General features: G+C 35.2%; 2 protein-coding genes across 2 annotated transcripts; both read left to right on the top strand.

Moving 5' to 3' along the window:
* Positions 1-1,531: 1,531 nt before the first annotated feature.
* Positions 1,532-9,055, top strand: LOC101263252 (probable serine/threonine-protein kinase At1g09600). The gene is made up of 8 exons (XM_010316140.4): positions 1,532-2,888; positions 3,094-3,378; positions 4,910-5,227; positions 6,044-6,271; positions 6,628-6,728; positions 7,492-7,615; positions 7,728-8,198; positions 8,440-9,055. Exons 1-8 carry the CDS (start codon positions 2,424-2,426, stop codon positions 8,644-8,646), a joined length of 2,199 nt encoding a protein of 732 aa, XP_010314442.1. The 5' UTR covers positions 1,532-2,423; the 3' UTR covers positions 8,647-9,055.
* Positions 9,056-9,185: 130 nt separating this feature from the next.
* On the top strand, positions 9,186-10,580 carry LOC101263550 (glucuronoxylan 4-O-methyltransferase 1). The gene has a single exon (XM_004230390.5). The coding sequence runs from the start codon at positions 9,554-9,556 to the stop codon at positions 10,379-10,381; it is 828 nt and encodes a 275-aa protein (XP_004230438.1). The 5' UTR covers positions 9,186-9,553; the 3' UTR covers positions 10,382-10,580.

The following is a 10,580-nucleotide window of genomic DNA, read 5'->3' on the forward strand; positions in this document are numbered from 1 at the left end:
TTTAATATATCAATAATAATAATAATAATAATAATATATATATATTCATGTTCTATGTTTGATATTTAAAAATCATTTTTCAAAACATAATATTAAAACATCGATCAATATAAATAATGTGATAAAATATTTATATCGATAATTATTTTTTAAATATGTGTCAAGTCAAATAGTGTCAAGAACAAAAAAAAAACGAAGGGAGTACTTAACTATCTTTTAAAATTAGTTACTCATGTTTTTTCCCACTCAGTATTCAATATATTAGTTCAATTTTAATAAATCATATATATATATATATATATATATAAAAGAAATATTAGATCCGCTTACTTGACGCTCCCACAAATAAGAATTTCTTTTTAAATTTATTTATTTTCAAAACTAGCCTTCTCCTTTCATGAAGAATTGTGACTTTTATGAAGAATTGTGACTTTTATGTAAAGTTGTGACTTTTACGTAAAGTTGTGATTTTTATAAAGAGTTGCGACTTTAATGAAGAATTGCGACTTTCGTGAAAAGTTTGACTTTACTGAAGAGTTGCAACTTATGAAAAATTGTGACTTTTTAAAAGGTTGTAACCTTTACGAAGGGTTGCAACTTTTTCAAATAGTTGAAACTTTTTCGATAAGACACAATAAACATTTGTGTGGGCTACCCTTTGTTGTTTATAAATAGAGGGATCTCCTCTCATTTTAAAATAACGAAAATTCTAACCCTTTCTTGTTCTTCACAACTAAATATTTGTGTACTTAATTCCTGTTGAGTGGGTTACTGACATCATTCCTTATGTTACAGATCTTGGTATGTATTTTTACGGTCATTAATTTCTACTTGTTTCATTAAGGATAAATGATAAGATAAGTTACCTTTATCAACTAAATATTTATGTACTTGGTTCATGTTGAGTGAATCACTGACACTATTGCTTATATTACAGATCTTGATATGTATTTTTAAAGTCATTAATTTATACTTTTAATATTAAGGATTAATGATAAGATAAGTTACCCTTATCTCAAAAAAGAAAAAATTAAGATGTAATAAGTTTCATTTCCTTCCTTTACATTATTAATGTTTATTATCGCTTAATATTGTATATAAGATAATATAATATTTTAGTTTTGATGATTGATAGATTGAAATTATTATTTTATAAATTTTGTGATATAAATTCCCGCGCGAAGCGCGGATAAACATACTAATTGAGAATATAGTAAAAAGAAATCAAATTAAAAAATATTTAACAAGTAAATAAAAATGGAGAAAATATTTACTATCCATATTAAAATTTGATTTAAGACTTTTAATTAAGGAGGAATAATTTATTCACTGTACCACTTTTTTTGACGCGATAATATATTTACACGATTCAAAGTAAATATAGTTCTCTAAAATTTTGTTTGGCAGCACCTTAACGTCCCATACTAGAGGAGGACGATATTTAAGTAGGTCCCACTTAACATGAATGTATTCCTAATGTTTCAGCCACGTGTCAGTATGTTACAGTAGTGGGCCCCACAGTAAATTCCTGCAAAATTTTCTCTATACTTTCCTTCTTCCTCACGAGACGTTTATGTCCTTTCTTCCTCCATCTCTCTCAACAAATTCTCCTAATTTTTATTATTTTTTGTATTAAATATCTCAATTTTGAATTTCCCAAATTAAAAAAAGAATCTAAATTTCAAAACTTTTATTGTTGAATTTTCTTGAAGGTTTGAGAAAAAGAATTAGGTATATTCCAAGATTAATTTTTTTTTTAAAAAAATATATCTGAAATTTAATTACTTTTCATGGTAATTCACAATCTCTCAGATCCGAAAATCACTCGATTTGTAGGTTTGGACTAACCCATTTTGATTTTTTTCTTTGTTTCTGTTTTGTTTTTTTTGTTGTATTTAGTTATTTACTGTGTGATTTGAATTGAAATCATTTGTTTTTTTTAGCAAGAAAATAACTGCAGGAAGTTCGGGAAAGCAATCCTGGAATTGGAGTTTCTTGGGTCAAGATTCATTTTTTGTACATTAATTTCACTTACATTATTGATTTTCTTACAATGTGGGTTGGTGTTAGGTGAAGGTCCATATATTCTGGGATCTGGGGTTGTTGGGATTCTTGTTTTAGGTTGTTTGTGCGAATTTTCCTGACCCCATTTGGATCCTAAAGATTACTAGTCTTTCTTTGGAGGTAACAATCCATTTTTATTTAATCAAGAAGCTTGTAGAATATATTGTTGTCTTGATTGGGGTTTGAGGTTGGGGGTTAATTTTTGGAGTCTCTGGTGATTTGTGAGAAATGCTGGTTAGGATTCAGCTAAATGCCGGAGATACTAAGTGAAAATGGATTGAATTTTGTGTCAAGACTAGGATCTTGTGGGGAGTGCGTTGATTCTTATTTAGAAAGAGGGAGCTTTGAATTTGGATATCATGGGATGTGTTTGCTCAAAGGGGGTTTCTGTTAAAAAGAGTGGCAGGAAACGAAATAAGGAGAAAGAAAAAAATAAATCTTCATCCAAAAGACTTATTGCATCTGACAAGGAGGATGATGTTTTGGTGGATGTTGATAATTGCGGCAATGATGCGACTACGAGGCTTATATCAACAGAGACAATTGATAAAAGTGCAGGTTCCACCCCACCTGCTTGGGATGAGGGAGAGAAGAATCCTATAGTTTTTGAGAAACCTGAAGTGCCAAAGGTGCAAAGTTTGGCAGCAACAAATGCCACCGAGATTGGAGAACAACCTCAGATAAATAGAATATTCAGTGTTCGGAATGGAGTTGATGGTGCACAAGTTGTTGCTGGATGGCCATCATGGCTGACAAACGTGGCAGGTGAAGCTATCAAAGGCTGGGTTCCTCGGAAGGTAGATTCATTTGAGAAGTTGGATCAGGTGAATCTGAGCTACTATGTGCACTTGTTGCTACATTGTAGTATAAAGTTAATGAATTGCAATTTTCTTACACAATTGCAGTTTCCATGTAAGAGCAGTTTCATTCTGCTTCCGAATAAGAATTAGTGATACTCATTAATGCATCTGCTTTTCTTGCCTGCAATTTTTTCCCATTCCAATTGATGGTTATTTATAAACAATACAGATTGGCCAAGGTACATACAGCTGTGTATTCCGAGCCAAAGACCTGGAAACTGGAAAGATTGTTGCAATGAAGCAAGTACGATTTATCAACATGGATCCAGAGAGTGTTCGTTTTATGGCTAGGGAAATTATAATACTTCGCAGACTAGATCATCCAAATGTTATGAAGCTTGAAGGTCTTGTGACCTCTCGTGTCTCAGGCAGTCTGTTTCTTGTCTTTGAATACATGGAACATGACCTTACAGGTCTTGCAGCATCACCAGCCGTCAAATTTACTGAATCTCAGGTGTGTTCTTCTGTTTGCAGTCTGTGTCACTTAGATTTCTTATCAAAAGGAGACAGTGGTTGATGTTTATATATGTAATAAACATTACTTGCAATAAGATATAATTACTTGAAATTTCAACAATGGAATGAAATAGAGACGTGCCAACTTAAGGATGTTAGACCTGATCTCACTAGTGCAAATTGCAAAATAATCTTTTGTGCAAGAGTTCTACCTCAGTTAAAACCGTCTCCAACTCCATTGTCTGTTTTTGTTCAAGGGAGTATGGTTGAGCTTTCTGTTGAGTGTGTTGTAATGATCAATCAACCAATGCTTTAAATTTGGTGAGAGACAGCTAGATATTTGCTTCAGAATACTCAAAGAAACAATTATGCACGCCATTCATCCTGGTTCTAAAGATGCTAAGTTAAGACCCGATGGAGTGATGAAAAATCTTCACTTCCTTTCTTGTCACTTTTTCATTTTTCCATGTCTACAACAACAATATATTCCCAGTGTAATCCCACAAGTGGGGTCTTGGGAGGTTGGTGTGTACAGACCTTAAAATGTTTCAGAAGAGATATATTTATGGAAGAAAAAGGGGAAGCACATCTTTCTTCTAAAGTTGAAAATGTGTATGATTCAAGTAGGTGGATATGTGCTGATTTATATTTTAAGCCCTTATATAAAGATTCCATCCTTTAAGCACAGGTGAGAAGCTATTCAAGTTGTGTAAAATGGTGAATCTTGGTATTAGGAGGGCAATTTTTCTTTTTGATAATGGTAACATTCTGTATATTAACTGGTATACTATACCAAACTGTATAAGTTTGGGAGTTAGACAGTTACAAAATAGAAGCTTGTCATCATATGACTCTTCTTACATGTTGTCTAAACATCAAAAATACCTTCTGTTTGTACTACATTCCTGTGTACACCAAAAATAATAAAAACCTAAGCAATTCATCTTCAGCTTCTGAATGCTGTACTACTTGCCCTCAAAGCACCTCTAATTTCTTCCATATAGTCCACCAATTACATGCTGGGACAATCGTCCATCTCTCCTTCTGATTGGACAAATACCCTTCGCTCGCCAACCGTCAAGAAACCCTTAGTGTTTTCTGGCATCACCCACCTTAGTTCTCTCAGGTTTGCAGTGTAAAAAGAGATGGTTGGTTGTCTCTGCCTGTTCCCCACACAAATAACATCTAGAACATAAGTGAAATTCCTTGCTTTTCAACTTTTCCTGTGTCAATACTGCTTCATTATCCACCAGCCAAGAGAAGGCAGGCTACTTCCAGTGGAGGCAATTTTAGATGGCTATAATTTTGGTCTTTAGACTGAAGGCAGAAAGGCCTGAGAGAAGTGGCCTAACGTTGCTCCTTCCTCTTTCTTCATATGAGGAATAAATGGGAAAAGCGCTGGGAAGAAGAATCTTGGAGAAGAGCACGTTGCTCATCAAAATTGTCATAGTTTGTCTGATCTTTCTTGTTGATATTTTTATTGTTATGTGTGGTAGTTGCAATTCTAAAAAATATGTGTGATCTTGCAGATTAAATGTTACATTCAACAGCTTCTTCGTGGACTTGAGTACTGCCATAGTCGCGGTGTCCTTCACCGTGACATCAAGGGTTCAAATCTTCTGATCGACAATAATGGAAACCTCAAGATTGGCGATTTTGGGCTGGCAACTCTTTATCAAACCAATCAAAAGCAGCCTCTAACAAGTCGTGTAGTTACTTTGTGGTATCGTCCTCCCGAGCTTTTGCTTGGTGCTACAGACTATGGAGTGGCTGTAGATTTATGGAGTTCTGGTTGCATTGTAGCTGAATTGTTTGCAGGAAAACCTATAATGCCAGGAAGAACTGAGGTATGTTTGAAGTCACTGTTTTTGTTTTGTATATTTGGTTATAGATAAGAATAGACTGATACATCTTCCCTTGCTAATCTATGCACATTTTAGGACGAGGAAAGTTCATACTGAACCTTCAATCTACCACATCTCTTTGTTAAAGTGATACATTTGAAGAACATCAACCTAGAATATTCTACCTACATCGGGAATATGTTTTCCATGTGTGTCCTTGGTTGTTAAAGTTTCTCAAGAAGCTAAAGTGGTCTGCAATGTTGCATAATCTAGTGGTAAATATGGGTTGAAAGGTTGCCACATGTTACCATATCATTGATAAATAATAAAGAATTTTCTTTAACTTTTGCTCTTTAGTTCCAGCCACTTTAGTGAATCATACAATTGTTAGTCCAGCATCAACTTCTTTTAGATGAATGTTATTTTCACCTTTGAGCACCTTGGGAACTTAGGGTACTCTCCCTAGTCCTTTCCTTTCAAAACAGTATGACTGATATTATGCTTGCAAGGTACTCATACAAAATACACTAGTCAAATTCTATCAAAGAAAGAAATGCATTAGTCACTTCTGCATTCTGCCAACTCTGTTGTACACCATTACACATTTAACCAAACAAAATGTGCATTTCTCTCTATTATAGCTTATCTTTCTCTTGGTGCATGTATTATCATTGAACATATATCTGATGTGCATTTACAAATGTGTTCCAGAAAAGGGGTTTGGGTGGGCTTGAAATTGGTCAGGTTTCCTGACCAGCACCCCTTGTCGGTCAGGAAATGACCATTCAATAATGACTCATTGGATAAGCTGTTATGCAGGTGGAACAGCTACATAAGATCTTTAAACTTTGTGGTTCACCATCCGAAGAATACTGGAAGAAATCAAAATTGCCACATGCGACGATCTTTAAACCTCAACAGCCATATAAGCGCTGCCTTGCCAGCATATTCAAGGACTTCCCTCCATCAGCTTTAGTACTTTTGGATTCTCTCCTGGCTTTTGAACCTGAGTATCGGGGTTCTGCTACTTTGGCACTTCAAAATGAGGTAAAACTTAGTTTATAGATTGTGAATAGCTTGTTTTATCTTCTCAGAGAGCTTTTTAGTTCCTCAAATCAGGAAGTCAATTTATTCAGACGTCTTTTTCCATATAATCAATCTTTTCCCTTTCTGGGAACTCAAGATCTTGTCTTTATTCTATTTGGATCACTTCTATGCATATGCTAGTAAAATGTTGTAAGATGCAGTTCTGGATACGAATCATGTGGTTATAGATATCTGAAAATTAAGCACAGTGAAGAAGTTTCTAGTGGTTGGTGGTTTGATTTGCTGCTTATGGTATTTCACCCTCTTTATTTCTTTATACTGTTTATATATTTTAATGTTTGGGTTCTCTGCTCCAGTTCTTCACAACAAAGCCTCTTCCTTGTGATCCATCATCTTTACCTAAATACCCTCCAAGCAAGGAATTTGATGCTAAGATGAGAGATGAGGAAGCAAGAAGGTATTCATTTCTGATTTCTCTTCTTTTGTCAATTTCTATTAATTACTTGTGCTTTATTTATCTGATCTTGTCCTTGAGGATGTTCTGCCACATTTTTGTTGATTCTTCTCTACCATTTATTTAAATCTAGTATGCTGGAATATTTCCCATTAATCAATAAAGATAATTACTTCATCTAGAGAAAAAGTAGGTTGTCTTGTTGCATATTTAGTATATTGAGGATTTGGCATCTCTTAGATATTACTCCTCCCGTCCCATTTTATGTGGCACCCTTTCCTTTTTAGTCCGTCCCAAAAAGAATGTCACCTTACTATAATTAGGAGCAATTTAACTTAAAATATCATTTAAATATTTTTCAACTACACAAATTTAGACCACAAGTTTCAAAAGTCTTCTTTTTTTTCTTAAACACCATGCCAAGTCAAATGGTGCCACATAAAATGGGATGGAGGGAGTATGAGAAAAGGTCTGATAACTTTTTCTTCGCCCAAGCAAAGGCATCCAGCTTGCATTTTGCAGTCATGGTCCTGCAGGTGTTTATCATTCCAGCCTAGTTTTCGACCTCAGTAACCAAACCAAAGAGCCTTATATTGTTCAGTTGACTCAACAGCTTTTAACGGGTTGTTAACCAATACTGTGTTCTGACATGTCAAATAATCTCAGTTCAAGAAATTCTCTTGAACTGAAGACCTTCTTTTGTTCTCATTGAACTAGAGATTCTTCGCTTTCATTTTCACTTTATTGAGCAATATTCTGTTTCTAGGCAAAGAGGTGAAGCCCGTGAAGGTACAAAAGGATCTGGCATTGAATCTTGTAGGAAGGCTGCAAAACAGTCAAAAGCAGTACCAGCACCTGACGCTAATGCTGAGTTACCAGCATCCATACAGGTTTTTTCCTTAGACACCAATAACATATTTTAGTTTTTCTTTATCTACACTATGTTCACCTTTAAGCTGCCTCGTAAGATTTGCATATAATCTGGAATTCTATGGCATGCAGAAGAGGAAACAGCAGTTAAATCCCACAAGCGTTAGTGAGAAGTACAATCATGAAGAAGATGGCGGCCTTGTTTTCCCTTTTGATCCCAGCAGAAGATCTTTATATAATGGTCATTTATCACAAGTCAGTGATTCTGGAAATTCCATAGACACAAATACCAATGGACTTGGCCCTCTTATGAGTTCTCAACGGGCATTTGATTCTTCAATATTTGGAGAATTAAGTGCTCAAAATTCCTTCAGACCTCACGGTGCAGCAGCTCATTTGTCCAGGTTCTCCAATTCAGTTGCAGCTCATGGTAGTTCAAGATATGATATGAGCAGGGAGGTCAGTACCCACTCACAGTGGCCTGAAGAGCACACGACTGGGACATATAATCAGCTTAATGATTCTGACTCATCCTACTCTCTTTTGGGGAAAGACTCTTCCAATAAGAAGGACAAACATTCAACAGGAAAGGAGTCTGCGGTGGTAAGGAACTTCCAATTTGCTTTACGTCTTGGCTATTTTGGCCCACTTTTAGTAGTATATTATGGTTGAAATCCTACACCACACCAAAAAATAAAAATGAAGAAAAGAACACAATGAAAGAGAAATTTACTCACAGAAAGGATCTTCCATTTTCCGCTTTGGCTGGCAAAAGCAGAGAGAGGCATATCTCTGAGTACTATCCAGTAGAGTGCCTAATAAATTTATTTTTTCTTTGCTGTAGGGTTATATTCCAAAGAAGAATCGAATCCACTACTCTGGACCTTTGATGCCACCTGGTGGAAACATTGACGAAATGCTGAAAGAGCATGAGAAACAAATTCAGCAGGCTGTCCGTAAAGCTCGTATTGACAGAAACAAGATAAGAAAGGAACACACTGACAATGGGCAAACAGAATCTCTCTTACACTATACAACCAATGGTCGGTGACTTGTAGAGGAGCAAGAAGATGCAACCTTTTGATGTATTACAGAACTCTAGTCAATGGTAGAGTTTCATGGATCAAGGAAGCAACGATAAATCCTAATCTACGAAAATCGCAGCAGCAAGAGAAAAGCTTTACTCACATGGAACTCTCGAGTCTTTTTTTTTTGCCTTTACTTAAAGTAGTACTTAGCAGAATGCACAGTATACAGTTCCAGAATCATATCCCACCCTCCTCTTGTAATGGCCCTTGGAATGAGAAGAGAGCAATTCTTTTGGTGGTGTATGTGTTGGGAAGTATTATTGTACAGTTAATGTAAAGGATAAGCATTTTTTTTTCTTTCAAATTTGTAGGAATTTTGAATATTACACAGATACATCAATATGATGGTAGGATCTAACATTTAGTATCAAATTCTCTAGTTTATATATTCTTTTTTCATCATGGATGGACATAATGTTGATGGTAGTCACCATGTCTATGAAACTTTTACTTCTTTTTTTGTTTTTTTCATTTTGAAGTGTAACACTTACAATCAATGAACCTTCAACGCCAAACTAGTAGGGATCGATTATATGAATCTACCCACTCTATTCGAGTTCATTTCATTCAAATACAAAAATCATATATTGAAGCTACACTAAATGAAATTCACTTGAATTATTTGTTGGTGAAAGGATTCCATAAAGCTCTTTGTGCTTCTTTCTTGCCCCATAACAAATTGACATTCTTCTTAATATCAACAAACTCCATCACTATCAAGTAGATCACTCTCTACCAAACCTCTTCATATCTACCAGCAACTACATTGCTTCATCCAGAATTTTCTTATCTTACATCAAAAATCTTCAATATATATATCTCTTTGCCTCCCAGTTTTAAACAAAACTTGTAACAACTCCCAAGTCAAGTATGAGGCCAAAAACACATGGTTCAGTTAGCCTAAAGCTTCTTCTCATATGTGTTTTCATAGCTTTCTTACTTCTCTTTGTGTTGAGATCAACATTAACATTATCCAGTGTAAGTACATCATCATCAAAAAGTACTTGTTCATCACCAAAATGCAATAAAATTCCATCATCAGTAGCGAAATCACTCATTCACTACGCAACCTCAGCTATCACACCACAACAAACACAGAAAGAGATATTAGTAACATCCAAGATTCTAGACAAGAAATCACCTAGCAACTTCCTTGTATTTGGTCTTGGACATGATAGCCTAATGTGGCACACACTAAACTATGGAGGACGAACCATCTTCCTCGAAGAAGACGAGGCATGGATACAACAAATCAAGAAGAGATTTCCCATGTTGGAGTCCTACCATGTTACATATGACAGTAAAGTGAATCAAGCAAATGTTTTAATAGAAGCAGGGAAAGGAACAGAGTGTACAACTATAGCTGATCCTAGATATTCAATGTGTCAACTTGCCTTAAAGGGTCTACCTAGTGAAATTTATGATATTAAATGGGATTTAATTATGGTGGATGCACCAACAGGGTACTATGAGGATGCACCAGGAAGAATGACAGCAATTTATACAGCAGGAATGATGGCAAGGAACAGAGAAGATGGAGAGACACATGTGTTTGTTCATGATGTGAATAGGGATGTTGAGGACAAGTTTTCTAGGGAGTTTTTGTGTGAGGGATATATGAAGAAACAAGTTGGAAGGTTAAGGCATTTTACAATTCCTAGTCATAAGAGCAACTTGAATATGCCATTTTGCCCCTAATTTTTTTCTTGTCGGTCTATGTTACTCAGGCTCTTGAAAAATGTCACTGGGTGCATGTCAAGACAGTGTGAGCCCGAGTGACATAGTTTTTTCTTTTTTAGTTTATTCATTTAAGTTGAGACTACTTTTTTCATGTAATATGTTTGGTACCATAAAAGTTATTTTCTAATGAAAAATATTATTTTTAAAGAATGTTTAA

Source organism: Solanum lycopersicum, chromosome 1 (assembly GCF_036512215.1).
Source record: "Solanum lycopersicum chromosome 1, SLM_r2.1".
NCBI lineage: Eukaryota > Viridiplantae > Streptophyta > Magnoliopsida > Solanales > Solanaceae > Solanum > Solanum lycopersicum.

Bases quoted from the DNA above. Each gene is read 5' to 3' on its own strand.
- LOC101263550 (XM_004230390.5), top strand. From the start codon at position 9,554: ATGAGGCCAAAAACACATGGTTCAGTTAGCCTAAAGCTTCTTCTCATA.
- LOC101263252 (XM_010316140.4), top strand. From the start codon at position 2,424: ATGGGATGTGTTTGCTCAAAGGGGGTTTCTGTTAAAAAGAGTGGCAGG. The intron at 5,228-6,043 runs GTATGTTTGAAG...GCTGTTATGCAG, and splicing joins TAATGCCAGGAAGAACTGAG to GTGGAACAGCTACATAAGAT. The intron at 6,272-6,627 runs GTAAAACTTAGT...TCTCTGCTCCAG, and splicing joins CTTTGGCACTTCAAAATGAG to TTCTTCACAACAAAGCCTCT.